This window comes from Enoplosus armatus, chromosome 17, assembly GCF_043641665.1.
Source record: "Enoplosus armatus isolate fEnoArm2 chromosome 17, fEnoArm2.hap1, whole genome shotgun sequence".
NCBI classification, from domain to species: Eukaryota; Metazoa; Chordata; class Actinopteri; order Centrarchiformes; family Enoplosidae; genus Enoplosus; species Enoplosus armatus.
The window spans coordinates 19,953,679-19,971,051 of record NC_092196.1 but is presented as its reverse complement, the minus strand read 5'-3'; the positions used below and the strand labels follow the sequence as shown (position 1 = coordinate 19,971,051).

Sequence of the window (17,373 nt, the reverse complement as noted above, 5' to 3'; positions counted from 1 at the left end):
AAACCTGTTCACCATACATGCAGATTAATATAGCTGAGACACCAGAGTGAGAAATATGGACCTGCATCTTTGTTTGACATTGACTGCAGTTAATTCTATTATCTCCTTGTCTTCAGGTACAGTTTAGTAACCTGAAACAGTTACAATATATAACAGCGCCTCCAATAAAAGACACCCAACCGGAGGTCTGCTTTTTTATTCTCTTGAATTCCTCCGCTGGCTGAAGCTCTACAGACTCTGTACTATCTCGAGTGAAACAGCCACACTGCGCTTAATCTCTAGTTTAAATACACTTAAATAAATGATTGAATGTATAGCGCAGGAACCGAAATGTCACTGATGAGCTCCTTTTTGAAGCTTTGTGTGAAACATAAAAGCAGAAACGAAAATGTTAATGAATTGTCTGAGGAGTAGAAGATCAAAGGAGCCAAACGAATTTCATATCACACCTAAAGACCTGGCATTTAATTAAAGTGGCCTGAAAAATGGCTGCCTGGTTGGCTGACAACAGTTTCTCTTGAAGCAAATTAAAGAAATCAATTACTGCCGTGTGAAAGTGTAATGCCAGCACACTGGAGCCCCACAGCGCCACAATGAGACACCAGGCCAAGGGGAGAGGAGCGAGGAGGAGGGCGCCTCCACTGTGCCACATCTGACTGGCTCGGCTACAGGGTTTATCACGTCAACCTGTTACAGGCAACAGAGCCTGAAAGGGCCCACGCGCTGGAATGAAGCCGCAAATCAGCCTAGCTGCCTCCACAAGCCTGAGCCTCCTCCACTCTGCTCCCAGCTCTTACTCATTCTCTCACCTTCATTCTCCCGCTCGCGGCCTCACACACACACACACACATATACACAGTACACACACATGGTAAGCATGCCAGACTTAAAGATATTTCAGGGTAATAATGGCCATTTATTACATACTGCATATTGCATGTAGGCTCACCAATGTCAATATATTTTCTTTGCGTTTTTTTTTTGCTGGAGGCTGATTTTAGAGACATTTCACCACCATCAGGCCAAAATTTCCACACGAACATTCACAATAAATATCAAAATCAAAGGAAAGATTGTCATGAGATTCATTAAGAACATTCACACCCCCCCCCAGGGATGAACCTGCCGCCCCTGGTGTTAACCCTAACCCAAACGAACATGTTTAATGGAGTCTCTTCACTTCAAGAAGCTGCTGACCCTAAAACAGTCTGATTAGACCGGGTTTAACTAAGCTGTTTGATCCTGACTAAAAAAAATCTGTTATTCATAATAAAGATATTGATGTAAATATTGTCGTTTATGTCACCCTTAGCGGCTTAGACACTCACATCATAGCAGGTTACTGACATGAGTTAATTGTTGTCGGGAGGTAAGCTTCAAGGTAAAAGTACAAATCAACTCTTACAGTATAACAGTATAGTATAGTACTGTATAATCTATATTTATGGCATTTTTTATGGTGAGCTTCTAGCTGATCATTAACTAGATTTCATATGTTTCCTCGTTGTAATGCACCACTAAATAACAAAGAAAGAACAGTCATGTTAACTCTACAGACTGTTCAAGAGAGCGAAGAAGGAACTAGTGGAGAGGAAAGCTGATACACTGCAGGTCAGCACCGGAGGATCCAAGACGCCTGTTGACTGAAGAGAAAATGATTGCATGGTGGAGGAAGAGCTACTGTATTACAGGAATATCTGCCGTCGTATTCCTGCTGTTCAATTTCAATACAGTATGTTACGTACACTGTGCCGTTCAAGCGGAACTGACTGCCACCCACTCTAAATGTTAATCTCATCGTTATCAAATCAACCTCAACACACAGAACAGGAGCAGCGTTCACATAAAGGCTTCGTGCTCAGGGTCAGTCTGAGTGTACATTCAGTTTGATTAAGTGCTGACACGGACGTTGGATAGTTAATGCTACCTAGCTAGCTAGCAACAATAGCAATGGATGTGAATGAAACGGATTAAATACATTTTCAGGACATCAGCTTTCCCTGCATGTTCACTCGATGCTGGATCTCCGGCCCTGGGTGCGGCCCTGAGCGAACATATGTTGGAGCGTCCTGTTTGTCAGGTGTGAAGAGGAGTCTCCTTGCAGCACCACGGCCATTATTCAGCTGCACCAGAAGCACCCTCCCCCCTTCCCCCGTCAAGTCCAGTCCCTCTGCTGAAATCTGGTCAGTTTCCCTGATACGACGGCTCCATGAGGGGGCTTGTTGTCGCCTGTAGGCCTGATCCGTGGTGGATCAGCATGCATCACAACATGCCAGATACTGAGGAGTGGACGAAGGAGCCACCCAGTCTCCTATGACTGATGTCCATATGCTGTTTGTGTTTCCAGGTTACACAGATCATTTGGAGTATGATCAATATTTTACATTCAGCCTTGTTTGAGCTCTTTGATTACCGGCGACCGAAGCTGATAAAACAACATACTGGGTTTCTCCAGTATGACGGCAATTAACTGTGTTGGGCAGACTGTTAAAATGTCGTCGTATTAAAGAAAGCGCAGTTATTTGGTGAGAATACAGTGCAGAGTTTTCCTGTGGCTTTTCACGCTTGGACTTACTTGCATGTAACCTGATAATAAGCCATTCATGCATTAAAAGTTTGTTTGCTCACAATTCAAAACACATCGATCTCGGCACGCTGGCATGAACTTGATGGTCTACTTCCAGTCACAGCAGGGGAGGGAGCAGCTTGCCATTCAAACTCCAAAGTGAGCAGAATGCAGATGCAGTTAAGACTGTATTTTCACATATTAAGGGCGGTTGTGTTCATGTATTTTACATTTCGATCTCACCCCTCTTTCATCAGCCATTCTGACTTAAGAGTAAACATTTTATTTGTACTGTGGAAATTCAAAGAGTTGTTCGTGAGATGAGTTAGTTGACAATCCTCACAAGTATACTCATTAAGTACTACACCTGAAAATGTTGTGATTTACTTTAAAAGAAATACTGCGAAAAAACATATACAACTCTGGTGGCATTTAGGCCTATTGTCTAAAAGCTTAGAATAAATCCTTACATCCAGGCACACAGCACTGAAACACCTACTTACATTTTCTCTGGCTAAAACTGAGCAGCTTTACTCTGCATGTTTATTCAGAGCCATTTTATATGAAACCAGGTAGGCTGCAATCATTTGGTTCTCGATTGTCTTGATTACTGCCGGTTTATGCTGCTGGTTTCTTGTTGATTCAAACAACCTTTATTAGGTATATGAACAAGCATCCAATCAGAGGACCACAAAATTAGGCTGAAACAGGTAGGTATAGACAGACCTGTTCTATCATCTACTTCCCTTATTCTTTGGACTTTATCATATACCTGTCTTCCCTCTGATTGGACGCGTGCTGTGATGCTTGCTCATAAAATGTACATGAAGGTTTTTTAGACTGAAACGTCCCATAAAATAAATAAACCAGTAAGCGAGGCGGTGTGGGGGTGTTTGTCACTTTTATTCAAGAGCCGTCAATATAAAAATAAACCTAATTTAACCATTTAAAGTTCAAGAGTTGTTTGGGTTGTAGTGACGGAGATAGATGATGGCGACGGACCAAAGGTGTCATAAATTAACACTTCGTTTTAAGCCTGGGAAATACCAGGTTCTTAATTTGTGTATTACTAATACACATCCTCTGGCTCAAACAGTTGAAGTAGTTTTGGCTTTCAGTCTGGGGAGGGTGCACTGCAGTGGTTGTGTATGGGCAGCAGGGAGTGCTAAAGGCAAAAACCTCACTTTTCTCCTTCAAGAAAATGTGAGAATCCCTGCGGAAATTCTGTGCAGGATTGAGAGGGTCAGATAAAGTTTGCTTGGCCCTCAAGTTCAGAGTGTGTGTGTTTGATAAAGTTCTCATAGCAAAGATCTGAGACTCGCACCAGTCTCAGCAGTCCAAAACACTCCAAATCTTGCTGACATTGGACGACGAGCGGATAGAGTTAATATGAGAAAGCTAATGAATATGAATGAGGTAAATGAAAGCTGATGAATGTTATCCCTTATCTCCATAAAGATTGGACAATTCCCTTGAACCTCTGCCAAGGACACACACAATAAAGAACAAATTTGAAGAGTTAGCTTGTCTAGCAATTTGATGGACGTTGATAAGGTTATATCACAATGCAGTGATATATAATGTCTGGATGAGAACGCCGAGTATGATCTGCGCTGAAACACTGAGGAGGCTGCTTAATAGTTTGTCCATCGTCATGGCAATTGCTAAAAGAATCAATGTAGATTTTTTTAACAATATCCTGGGGCTAATATACACATTAGAGTTATTAAAATGAATATGTCTATTAGGTTCTTCTCTTCCCAGGAGACCACTGCTAGCTGACGAAGAGATATATACTCTCATTTTCCTCTTCATTTTCCTGGTGTCAGATCAATCATGCACCATCCCAACTCAAGGTGAAACCCATCAAAGTGTCATTCCCCCATTGTCAATGATTCACAGGAAACTCCGACACACAGACGGGAAGGCAGACAAACAGAAAGACAGCATCAACAAGCGAGTTGGGGGGGAAACAAACAGCCATGATGCCCAGAGAGATTAATCTGCTTTACTGCCAGTCCTCAAGAGCAAAACAGGGGGGGAAATTCACTGTGAACACAACTCCCAGCCGTAAAATTGGCTCATAAACATCATCGGGCCGCATGCAGAAAGTGCTGAGATAAAGTCTGTCCAATCTACGAGATAAGATAAGTTGGAGAAACTTTGCTCGGAAGCTGTTGGCTTCAGAAACCTCAGGTGAGATGGCGAGAGGTGGATCGTCTTGTAAATGAGCGTTTAGCTGGAGGATAGAGTCAGTTAAGAGCTGTCAAGTGTCTGTGTTCGCCATGCTGTGGACTGCAAGCCTCTGCGTCCTCTGGGCCTCGTCCATCCTTGGAGCTCCGGCAAACAAACAGCGACAGAAGGTGCTGCTGATCTCCTTCGATGGTTTCCGATGGGATTACGACCGCGATGTGGACACACCAAACCTCGACAAAATGGCCAAGGATGGAGTCAAAGCCCTGTATGTCACACCTCCTTACCTCACTATCACCAGTCCTACACACTTCACCCTCTTGACAGGTAAAGTGTTTCATTTTCTACAACAGTGCTTCCAGTTGGCAGGGGATCTGCATATCATGGTGGAATAGGAAACCGCTCTGAGTTTACTTTGGAAGGATTGAAAAAAGCCACGGGAAAAAGGAATTAGTTGTAATTGAATGTCCCAGGGTCCAACAGCTTTTATAGCTGAGTAAGATAATTATGCTTGGATGACTGAGGGAAGAATTCTGCGCTCCCTTTCTTATTTTGACTCTCAAATCATCAGTGCCAGCTAAAATAAATTTAACTTCCTTGAAATTAAATTCCTCTAATCTCCGAAGTTGGTCATAAGACCTTGTCCAAAAGCGTCATGCCACTCAGCCCGTTAAGTTGATAGAATTTTTAATGTGAATGTGTCACGCTATGAATAATGAGTGCAAGCAGACTGACAGCGATTCTCTTCTGTAGGCCGCTACGTTGAGAATCACGGGGTAATCCACAACATGTGGTTCAACACAACCACCACCGAGAAGAAGCCTTACTATCAGACTCAGTTTGTGAATGAGTGGTGGGATAATGGGACTCTGCCTATCTGGATCACAGCGCAGCGACAGGTCTGTGCAGCACAATTTCCATCTTATCACTGTGAGAGACTGTTTTGCTGTTTACAGCACTAGAAACCATTTCTCTTGACAAAACACCTTTGAAAGCTTGCTGAATCATTTCAGGTAGATCACTGCAGTTATATTGCTAAATCATTTGGCGGGTATAGATGTTAACTGCATGCAAATGACAGCTGCTGTAAGTTTGCCTAAAAAGTTAAGCATTTAAGAAAATGTCTAAAAATCTAGAAACTACTGATTTGGCCGTGTGAACCGATGCACCCTTGGCATGGCGGTAAACAGTACACACACCCTCATTTGTCATATTCATGCATGTGTGTGATGTTAATGCGTCTCTTTTTCCTGCCATTCCAGGGCCTAAAGGCTGGCTCGCTTCACTTTCCTGGCACAGCTTCCAGTTACCAGGGACAGGTTGCTATGGTGCGGGAAGTGGAGCCTCTGCTTTACAACTACAAGAACGAGACCGCTTGGCAAGAAAACACAGACAAGGTGATGGGCTGGTTCAGAGACCAGGATCTGGACTTTGTATCCCTGTACTTTGGTGAGCCAGATGGCACGGGCCACAAATACGGCCCCGACTCCCCGGAGCGTCGGGAGATGGTCAAGCAAGTGGATCGAACGGTGGGCTACATTCGACGCTCAGCTGAACAAAATGGGCTGACCGACCGCCTGAACATCATCATCACAGCCGACCACGGCATGTCCTCTGTGTACCGCAATGGTCTGGTGGAAGAGATCATCTTGTCCAAGATCCCGGGCTTCTCGTTCCGTGACCTGTCCTTCCACCTGGTGGACTTTGGCCCTTCTGGGATGCTGTTGCCAAAGCCGGGCAAGCTGGAGAAGGTCTACAACGCCTTGAAGGGGGCCCATCCACACCTCCATGTGTACAAGAAGGAGGACATGCCAGAGCGCCTCCACTTCACCAAAAATGATCGTATCCTCCCCATCATCTTATGGTCCGACCCCGGATATGTAATCAACGGGGTACGTTGACAGACAGTCACATTTTCTCTTTATCTCTTACGCATTCACTAAGGGGCTGCAGCAACGATCAGATCAGACATGTCAAATCACATGTTTTCTCTGACATTGCTGACTTGGGTTTGGCCAGAAATGAAACATGCTGGAAAGTTGAAAGCTGTAGAGAGACGCGCAGCAGCAGTTTTCTGCCCACTCCAAGTCCTATTGATTTACCCTTTAAAGTAAACAGTTACCTCAGGTTGCCATTTGTGCCCCATCAATGTGCCGAGTTGCAGCGTGCAGCTTTAAAACAGCCGCAAAATGGGAAAACATCACTTTAATTCAGTTCAATTAAATGTTATCTCATAACAGAATATATATCTCAGGGCACTTTTCATATAGATCAGGTCTAGACCGAAAGAGGATGATAGCTTTACTTCTGACTACTATGATGCTGCAACGCTTTCACTCATGCTGTAATGGTATTGGTAATTTATTAACAACAGTCAGTAATTATGTGATTATTATTATTACTCAATTAACTGCTTATATGGACATCAAATGGCATGCACTGATTACTGATACAGGCCAATAACCCGGTACACAATCTCTACGTGCCATCCAGTTTATTCTAGACATATTCTTGAAAAGTCTTGACAGCAGAAATACTTAAATTAACAATTGCAATTTGCTCATAGGAAATCGTGAAAATGGACTTTTCAACCAGAAACAAGGAGTTAAATTTTAATCTTAGTACATTACAATTTTAATCAAGTGCATTTGCACGTCCTCAGGATAATCCAGGCCTGGCTGATGACATGCAGTGCTCTCAAATGCTTCATGAAGCTATTCAAAATTCAAAATTGGTGTTTTCATTTGGCTCCACACTCAGTAACTGAGTGTGCGGTGTAACGGTAACTCTGCAGCTGAATGTGCCAGTCAGTACTGAGAGCCATCAAACCATAACTTAATTTAAAGAATAAAATAATTAAATCCTAAAATGTTTTCAAATGCTGAATATGAGGAACCTTATCAGTCCTGCGAACCCGCTGATTAAACGGGTCATCTAAAGTGTATCGGTCACGCCCGGCCACGATCACGCCTGTATCTGACTCTTTGTTCTCTCCCTTTATGGCCACTTAAACTCCTTTTAGTTTGATCTCAGAGAAGGATAAGCATGTTGAGACTGTTACATAACTGCTGAGATACCCGGGATAGTCCACATAGTGATATTTCTATCACACCGTTATAATAAACATGATATACACTACAGAATTATCAAAGAGGAAAAGCATGTTTAATAAATATTTTATGAAAATGGACATTTTGGGGATTTCTTCGGTTGATAGCAGTCACAAAGAGAAAATCGGCTTTCATCCTACAGCATGGAAACGACTCTCTCACTTGGCCAATACCTCCCTCTGCTGACTGAATAATAGTAGGCAAGAAGAACTGTGTGCTGATTAAGGACATTTTACTGAAATCACTGGCTTACAATAATTGAATCTAACAAACTGGGTCATGCAAGTTATGTTTTCCATTCCTGCGTGTCCTTGCAGTATTTCCCGGTTCAGTTCCACAAGGGCGAGCACGGCTTTGACAACCAAGAAATGGACATGAAGCCCTTCTTCAGGGCAGTGGGTCCAGCATTTCACAAGAACCTGGAGGTGGGGCCCTTTGAGACGGTGAACATCTACCCCTTGATGTGTCACATCCTGGGCATCCAGCCGGAGGTCAACGACGGCCACCTGAATACCACCAAACACATGCTGGTTACTAGCACTAATACTCCGGGTGAGTTTATCAGACTAATGAGTCTCTCCCCGTGGCCTCGAAAGTGTGTCGCTCCAACACCTGCTCCTTCATTACTAGGCCATTCATCCATCATTTCTGACTTCACATATGTCCAAATCAGACATAGAGCTACTGTAGGTTAAAGCTGGAAAGTAGATCTGGCATCGGTCATGGTGAGTTTGTGAAGATTTTAAGAAAGAAGGTCTAAAGATCTGATGCCAAGTGTGTTAAATAATTACAGAACAATGCCGGAAATATCCTATATTTTGTTTCTTATTGTCAACAAAAACCATGAAAAGACCAAAACCAATAACGTATTAGTCCGTCTCTCAATATTTTCTGACTTTCCTGTGAATCTCAAACACAGACAGAATGTTGACAAGTTGTTATAGCGCCATCATGTGGTGAGTTGATGCGATTTAGTGCCTGACTAGAGGTAGTTCTTTGGTTTCTGCAGGTTTTGCAGTTTTGGAAATGTAGATATTTTCAGAGGGAAAAGCAGAAAAGCAAGAAAAATTGCAATAAAGCAAATGGTGTAAAACTAACAATGGGTCCTTTAAAGGCGTTCAATATCAGCACCAACCCTCCAAAAACACATACTTAGGATGTAAATGTGCTCTCTGTGTACGTTCTGTTTAATTTCAGGTGAAGATGTGAACTTTCTGCAAAATGTCTTCACTGGACTGGCTGCTGTGGCTGGCTTTCTGGTCGTAGTTTTTATAGCGACGACGTCCCACAAAATACTCAAGAACAAAGGCAAGAATGAAAGGTAATGATATTAATGTCACAGTATGGAAACTGTATTCAAAAACACTTAATAATGTAATATTATTTCAATTGATTCCACTGAAATCATAACATCAGACAAAAGTATTCACACATGTAAAAACAAAAACTAAACTATAAACTATTGACTATTATATTATAACTTATAAAATCAACAACACAATAACACAATAATGTTTATCTCTAAATCCAGTCCGCTTTCATGTCTCTTTCTTCCTGTGTTTCAGATCAGGAAGTTCACTCCATGTTCCGGAAAGAGAAAAGACAAAACAAACGTCACTTTGATCATGGCAGAAAAGTCGTAATGCTCCTGTGGACAGTCCTTTGCACTGATTCTTTTTTTTTTTATCCCATGTGAGGAAATGCACTCTGAAGAGGAACCAAAGGGCAGAGACGTCTATAACTATTTTGCTAATTATTATGTTTGTTCAAAAATGATGGAGAATTCAAATGAAGAGAGTTAGAATAAAAGAACACTATAAGATACACATTAAAAGAACTTATCAGCTCCGCTTTTGTTCATTTTGGTTGAAACTTGTGTGAGTGAACAAGGTTTACACGTATATTACTATCTTAAAACTGTACAGCAGCCTTGAATAAGATCATCCGAGGCCATAAATATAAAGCAACCACTTATCTCTTAATTGCTATTGTAGAATAAGTTTTAATTATTTTAAAACCACAAAACAAATAAAACAAGAAAAGATCTTTGATTACTTTGATTACTTGGTCACATCCATGGCACTACTTTCACTCAGGACATCAGTGAACATGTTCGATGAGAGGACGGTGGCTGCCAAGGGACACACTTAAGAAACCACATTCTCAGTTGCCCGCTTCTCTCCGCGCAACAGCGTCAAGTCCCGCACTCGAGCACCGCACTTCCGGTTACGACTTTCAAAATAAGACCGTGCCGGACGACTTGGTGGGGGTTTCCCCACATTCACAAAAACAACACTTCTGGAAGGTAATGTCACTTTTTCCATCGCACGTTTGGGTGATTTTTATACGAAGACAATGCATAAGAAATATAAGAAATATAAGAATCTTATTGCCAAACTACAAAACCTCCTTTCATTAACTGAGCATTTAAATCAATGTATTAGCACGTATTAATATTTTACTTGATTTACTTAATTAATTAATTAATTAATTTAGAGTACGTTGTATTTTATTTACTAATCATTCCAATCAACTTACTTACTAATGTTTACTAATGATTACAAAACTCACGTTAATATAAACATTTGAATTACCTTATTGGCTAGTTTGCTTGCTAACAAAGTCAAAAAAAAACAACTGACATTGCTGAAGTTACCCGAGCTCATTATTTTATGCATGATATTTATATTAATACTATGAGAGACGTTATTCTATTTTAGGGCGCATTTTTTAACACCTGGCCTCCTAGGTTAACTTCTGAACTATAATTTCTGATAATATGAGCACTGTCCTTAACAACCAGACTAATTATTAAGAATGCACAGATTTCATATTATTCTAGTATAGATAATCAGAAATACTTTATTGCTCCCATTCAAGAGTAGAAAGAGTAAGAGAGTATGTACAAAAATAAGATGTAAAAAATACACACATTTACGTGTGAAATGAAAAAAATAAAAATATATATATGTATATATATTTCACTGTTTAAAAGAATAAATAATGAGGTAGTATATGGTAATGTACAACAGGGCTATAGACCAGAACTCCATCAAACCATCACTTTCGTTTCAAACATCACTAAACAGACCTTCATTGGCATCGAAAGCGCTGTTTCCCCCAGATGTCATCGTTTCCACCGCGTTGTCGGCGCTTTAGAGGAGAGGACGTTTATTTTGAAGGCAGGGCCGCCAACATCCGGTCCGGTCTCCAGCGTAAGCGTGATTCGCTGGACGCGCCTCTCGCCGTCTGATAAAGGATCCTTCTTCGGGGTGAAGGCAGACATGGAGGAGCTGAGCGCCGTGGGGGAGCAGGTCTTTGATGCGGAATGCATCTTAAACAAACGCCTGAGAAAGGTCCGAGCCGAGCCGCTTTGTCTGTCTTCTTATCCGCGTGTTTTCTGGCGGCTGCTTACAAACCTACTTCCTCTCTTGGTTGTTGTTTTTTGTTTTTTTTCTTTCAGGGAAAGTTGGAGTTCCTTGTGAAGTGGAGGGGATGGTCATCCAAGTAAGTACGAGCGGCGCTCAGCCCGAAACAATGAACACAACAACAACAACGCTGTCGCTTGTTGCTTTCGGTCCAACCGCGAGAGACGCCGCTCGGTTTTCTGTCACATCGCCGAGAAATCCCGACTGCATCCGCGGCGCGACACCATCACTTTGTTCCGACGCAGCTCACACATTCTGCCTTCTTTTGTTCACAACACCTCACATTTTGGGAAGTTAGCGGAAAGCCCGAGGAAAGACTCTGAAAGCTACCCCCGTGTTACCCCCCCACCACCCCCCTGTGGGGTTTTTCCACACCGCTGTTTATTCAGACAATCGGGCTGTTTTAATTCATTTTATTCCTGACTTTAAACAAGTTTGTGTGCGTGACTAAAACCAGCCAGTCAGTCAGATTTGCGAGGGCTGTTTGATATTTTGATTTATAACGACCTTATATAATATCAGAGTCGTTACATAACTCCAGATCCTCCGGTTGTGTTTTTATTCTGCCTTTATGATGCTGCCCGTGAGGCTCCGCTCTGCCTTCATTTCTTGTCACTTGCCCTTCTGTTCAGTCCACATTGTTGCTGTAATCCACCATCAATGCACTCTGTTGCCTGCCAGCTCCATGGCTTTCTGTTAGAACCACATCCTTTGTGTGTGTGTGTGCAGGGAAAGGGTGGGGGTTGATTATTTCACTGGTGGCTGCTGATCAGAACAGGCCATTCAACAACAAGTGATGAGGACAAAGATCATTATGCATGCATGTAGTTCACATCACTTCAAGAAGGAAAAAAAAAAAACTACACAAACTACGTGGTCTGTTTTCAGTTTTCATAGATGCACTCACACCCAGGCAGCCAGCGAACAGATGCTCCAGTTTTTCAAACCTAGAGAAGAAGTATTGTACAGCTAAAACAAAGCAAAGTGGGTTAGGGGTTACACTCGACCGACTCAGCCGTCAAACGGCTCTGGATCTTGTCGCAACTGGAAAAACAAAGGTTATTTTTGCTATCTGAGAGACGCTCCATGCCGTGCCATCACGACGGCTTCATAACTTCCTATAAATGTCACTTCCATGGCCTAAAAGTGTTCTTCCTTCCTGGTGTGTTGGTGTTTTTCTGCAGAGATGAACAGTCGGGTTTTCACTGCAGGAAGAGAAATAACTCCGAACTGAATCTGATCTAGGAGCTGTGGGAGGCCAGTTGTAAATTACCTTCTGTGATATTTCACTGAAAAAGCCAAACTTTCCCAAACATTCCCCACATGTTTCTGTAACAGCCCCAGAAAATTTATCAAATCCCCCCACCCTCCCCTGGCATCCCCTTTTAGCCTTCACACATTGATGACGAGGCTTGTTCCATTTCATTTTTGGGAGAGGAATTTGAAGCCTGCCTACGTTCTCACCTCTGCACAGCTGGTCACGTGCTGCGTTTCGCTTTCAGGAAAGGTTTCAGATGCTGTCAGACAAACCGCCGGTTTCACACAACTAATATGTTTGTTAAATGTTTGTGTGAGTGTTGAATTGGACTCTGCAGATGTGTGGAAGAACTTCTCTTCTCTATTGAGCACTGCTGCATTGCACCGGTCTCTTTGTCTATTAGAAGCAAAGCAAAACCTAATCTGTAGTATTCTTTGATTTATTACTGCTCCTTTAGGTCTTACCCTGTTTTGAGCTGATGTGAATGGTCTTTCTCAGCCAATGCTTACATAATTTGTCTCAGGTAACATACAGTTTGCCCATAGTCAGTTCATGGCTGCTGGAACAACAGAGTCCTCTGTTTGTGAATGAAGAAACTGTTGAAAGGGCATTTTCTAAATTTGGGGTCTCTGCCGGCGCTGGCGGCTTCTTTTAACCTTGCTGGGGCCACCTTGCTTCTTTATTTTGACCAACACCGTGATGTGTGACACTCTCAATCAAAATGTCAATTTATTTCAGACACAACAGCTGGGAGCCCCAAGAAAACATCATTGATCCAAGACTGTTGGCGGCATTCAACAAGAAGTGAGTGTCCTTGTGTTGTCTCAGCGCATTAAGTGACTTGCAAAAAGGAGCATTTATAGACGTGTTGTATGCATAGCTATGATCTTTAAGTCAGAAAGTGTAGTGAAGTCCTGGTTATCATGTTGATTATCTACTTAATCGTGTATTTTTATGAGGAAAAATGTGGAGCTGTGGCATTAGTTGATGAATACTCATTAATCGCTCATGAAGCATTTGTTGAAATGTATTTGTTTTTATATCTAATAGAGAGCAAGAAAAGGAGCTTCTGATGCGTAAGAAAGGGAAAAGGCCGAGGGGGCGACCACGGAAAATCCTAGTAAGCACAATCCGAAGCAGAATATCATTCTCTGATGGCTTGTTGCACAGTATCTAACGTTTGCTGTTAAATTTAGGAAAATGTGCCTGAAGCTACGAAGTCAAGCAGCTCGTCATCTGGCTCATCATCATCGTCCTCCGATTCCTCATCCTCGTGCTCCTCCTCTTCATCCTCATCAGACGAAGACGACGACGACGGCGGCGGCGGCGGCGGCCACGCTAAACAGGCGAATCCGAGCACCAGGACGCGAGACCTTCATCCCGTCCCTCAGAAGAAGGCGCAGATCGTCGTGGCGAAACAGGAACCCCCAAAGAAACGGAGCAGGAAACCTCTGCCCCCCGACGTGAAGGAATTTCAACAGAACAAGGGCTCCCGCAAAATCCTGAAGGCGTCCAAAGATGCCGATCTTCCCGGAGCGATCAAGAAGCCCGTTCACCCAGCGAGCTTCACTTTCATGGGTTTTCATCGGGGCTCCCCAAGGGATGCAGTGGGTGGCCAGACACAGGGTGGGGCTGTTAAAAACTCCATGAGCTCCGTGGGATCTGGCAGGTCGGTCCAACCGGCTCCCCCCTCCCTGAACAAATCCAGCCAGAGCAGGAATGTCACCGAGGGTAAACTGTCCGTGTCCAGTATGAGCAGCGGGACAAGTCTGGATTTGAAAGCAGCTGCTAGTAAATCAAAAGGGGTAGCAGCGTTGAATTTGAATACATCCAAACACCCCATTCAAGGAACCACTCAGCATACACTAAGTTCCCCCAATGGACAAAAGAAACCCCAGGCCCCTGTGTCAACACTGCAGCGGATACCCAGTACTAAAGCAGTGGCTTCCTTACCATCTAAGAATACCTCCTCCAGTCAGGGTTCTGGCCTTCAGCCTCTCAACCTTCAGAACAAGCTGGTGCAAAGTAATGATGCTCCTGGAAACGGCACCACTCCGGTCTCAGGCCTGAGAAATGCAACAAACCCAGCGAGGAAAACTACTGTCACACAAAACCAGGAGTACAATGCTCCTAAGAGTCCGGCAACCCCTGGAAGGCTGCAGGCCAGAAAGACCCAGCCTGGAGCAGACAAGGTCAAGGAGGCGACTGAAATCCAGACCCCCAGAGTCCAAGGCAGGCTGGAGAAGAGCGGCGTGCAGAAATCCTCCGCAGAGGTCCAGAGCCAGCAAGAGAGAGCGGCCTCCAAAGACGGCAAGAAAGCCAAAATGAACGACATGAGCACGGGTGAAGACGAGAGCAGCTCAGACTCCGACCAGGATTCTTCCTACGCCGGGCAGGATCGCTCGGTAGCCGTCAAGAACCAGGACTGGAAGCCCACGCGTAGTCTGATAGAACACGTGTTCGTAACGGATGTCACTGCTAATCTAGTTACTGTCACGGTCAAGGAGTCGCCAACCAGTGTGGGCTTCTTCAGCATTCGCAACTACTGACAGGCAAACCAGCTGGACTCTGAAGCACACAGAGGGGGTTCTGGGTTCTGGAGGATTTAAGTAAACATTTGGCTGGAGAATTCCTGAGGAATGCATCAAGGAGTGGAGGTTAATTTGCTCTTCATCTTCTTTTAGTAAAAGACCAATTTTTAGGTTAAAAAGAGATAACGAAAGGACCGAAAATCAGTTATTGATTGTGATTATTTATTTGCTCACGTCTACAAATTGTTCAAGACATTGCAGCGGAGGAAGGGCAATGCTCACAGAGATGCAAGAGGCAGCACCTTGGTCTCGCCTGATGAACCACAAAGAATCTTTGTGGTTTCATGGAGTCCAAAATTGCGTCGTTGCAAGGGTCCTGGAGAAACATGACTTATTCATCTTTTAAGCATCAAGATAAAACTCCAGAGCTCCGTGTTGCTCTCACCGGTGTTTCTGTTGACGAGACTGTGTTATAATACACGACACATGAAGAAATTATGAAAGGGTAGACATGAGCAGGAGTAGCTTCTCTTATGGGTAGAAGACATTTAGTTCATAATGTGTCAGTGTCGTGAATCCATATCAACCAATAGCTAATGTAAACCAGTTTTTAATTCTTAGTATAGTATTGTTTATTATTTTCATAAATTAGCTACCTCCTTTTTTTCATCGTTTGCTGCATATGTATATTAATTTCTCACGGGAGGGGAAACCATTTCCCCTCCAGGGTCGTTGTGTCTGTATGAAGCTTCATTTCTGTGTAATGGAAACCTCCACCAGTTCCGCTCTGTGTTGAACTGTGCGCGCCGTTATCTCCTCGAAAAGAAGCGTCATTCCACAGTGCAGCCAGTTTAGCAGCGCGGTTTTCTGAAGGCTGAAGCATGTGGGGAGTCAGATACAGTATCTCTGTTCCTCCCCGGCGTCCTGATAAGACTCGGTCCTGGCTGAGGTTTGCTCCTCTGCCTTTCGACAAGGTTTTCACCAACTTCAATCTTCTCAGACTTGTAATTCATTGAAAAACCAGAGAGTAAGTGCTTGTGTTGACACGGCGCACACCTGGCGACGCTTCTCACGAGGCTTTGCGTTCGCTGACGGCAACTGCCTTGAAACCACTGTGGGAACGGTTGGGCGTGGACAGGGTTTGACAATAAACTGCTCGGCATTGGCGGTCGCCGACCACGAAACGCCAGACGTGTTTCAAAATGTCGAGTGCTGAAATACCAGGTTTGTTTTTTGTTTTGTTTTTAGTTGCAGCTGCAGCCGTCTCATTTCACCCGCCTGCATGGGTTCAGGAGCTGCAGGCCCGCTCTCCCAGAGAAAAGAAATAAAAAAAAAAGGTCTTTATCTGATGTAACGGAAAAGAAACCACAACAATGTGCGATACTTTCGGCTCCCTTGAGAGGAGTTCAGCAACAAAGCACTTCGACTGAACTCTTCTGTCTAATCCTGCTCTGCAGACTGTGCCTTCCTCTCCCTCAAAGACTGAACACAAAGGCATTACCCCAAAGATAGCTAGAATTTCAGGTTGTTCAATAAAGGAGTACCCCTGGAGCATAGCAGGGGGACTGGACCATTTTTTACTTTCTTGTTCATAATGTTTTGAAATGGAAAAAAAAAGCCCTGCTGGAAGACTTCTCACTAATGTATGGAAGAAATATTTGATGCCTTATTGAAAGTGGTTCAGGTTAAAGTTATAGACGTAGTTTACATTCAGGATCACATGACAAAACAAAAGGAGTGCATTCTCATATTACGTGAGTTACAGGTGGAAAATGGCCGCGCACGACATTTGGTGTCTTGTCAAAAAGGCTCCAGCGTCTTTCAGAGTGCATCAGGCGGCAGGTAAATCAGAGGCTACGGGGTTACGCAAGGTGTTTATATGAAAACGTCTTTTTTTATTGTATCTACTTTTTTAAATTGATGAAAAGAACAAACTTGACATAAATATGTTTCCAGTTGTGGTCTTTCTTTTTTTTTTTTTTTTAGATCTACTAACCATCTCAATGTTCTGTTGTTCTCTTTACAATCTATTTATTTCAAATTGAGAGCCTTTCAGGGTAGGACAGTGTCATCAATCCTTGTATGGTGCCACTTGTCAAATTGACTAATAAATGGTACAACCTTATCTCTGACTTGGGTTTTTAATTTATCAAGCAAAAATGCCAAACAGTTAAATAGACATGTAGATTGATAATGAAAGTAATCTTTAGTTGTAGCCCTACTTTCAGCATGTTAAGCTGAGATGAGTCAGGATATGTTTGGCTTTTTAAAAGTTGCCTGATCAGAA

General features: G+C 43.2%; 2 protein-coding genes across 2 annotated transcripts; both read left to right on the top strand.

Moving 5' to 3' along the window:
• Positions 1-4,851: 4,851 nt before the first annotated feature.
• Positions 4,852-9,492, top strand: LOC139300044 (ectonucleotide pyrophosphatase/phosphodiesterase family member 7-like). Its single transcript, XM_070923017.1, has 6 exons — positions 4,852-5,086; positions 5,513-5,658; positions 6,022-6,651; positions 8,187-8,421; positions 9,067-9,190; positions 9,435-9,492. The coding sequence occupies exons 1-6, from the start codon at positions 4,852-4,854 to the stop codon at positions 9,490-9,492; spliced, it is 1,428 nt and encodes a 475-aa protein (XP_070779118.1).
• A 1,659-nt stretch (positions 9,493-11,151) lies between these two features.
• cbx2 (chromobox homolog 2 (Drosophila Pc class)) lies at positions 11,152-15,646 on the top strand. The gene is made up of 5 exons (XM_070923558.1): positions 11,152-11,225; positions 11,333-11,376; positions 13,294-13,359; positions 13,606-13,675; positions 13,752-15,646. Exons 1-5 carry the CDS (start codon positions 11,154-11,156, stop codon positions 15,102-15,104), a joined length of 1,605 nt encoding a protein of 534 aa, XP_070779659.1. The 5' UTR covers positions 11,152-11,153; the 3' UTR covers positions 15,105-15,646.
• Positions 15,647-17,373: the final 1,727 nt, after the last annotated feature.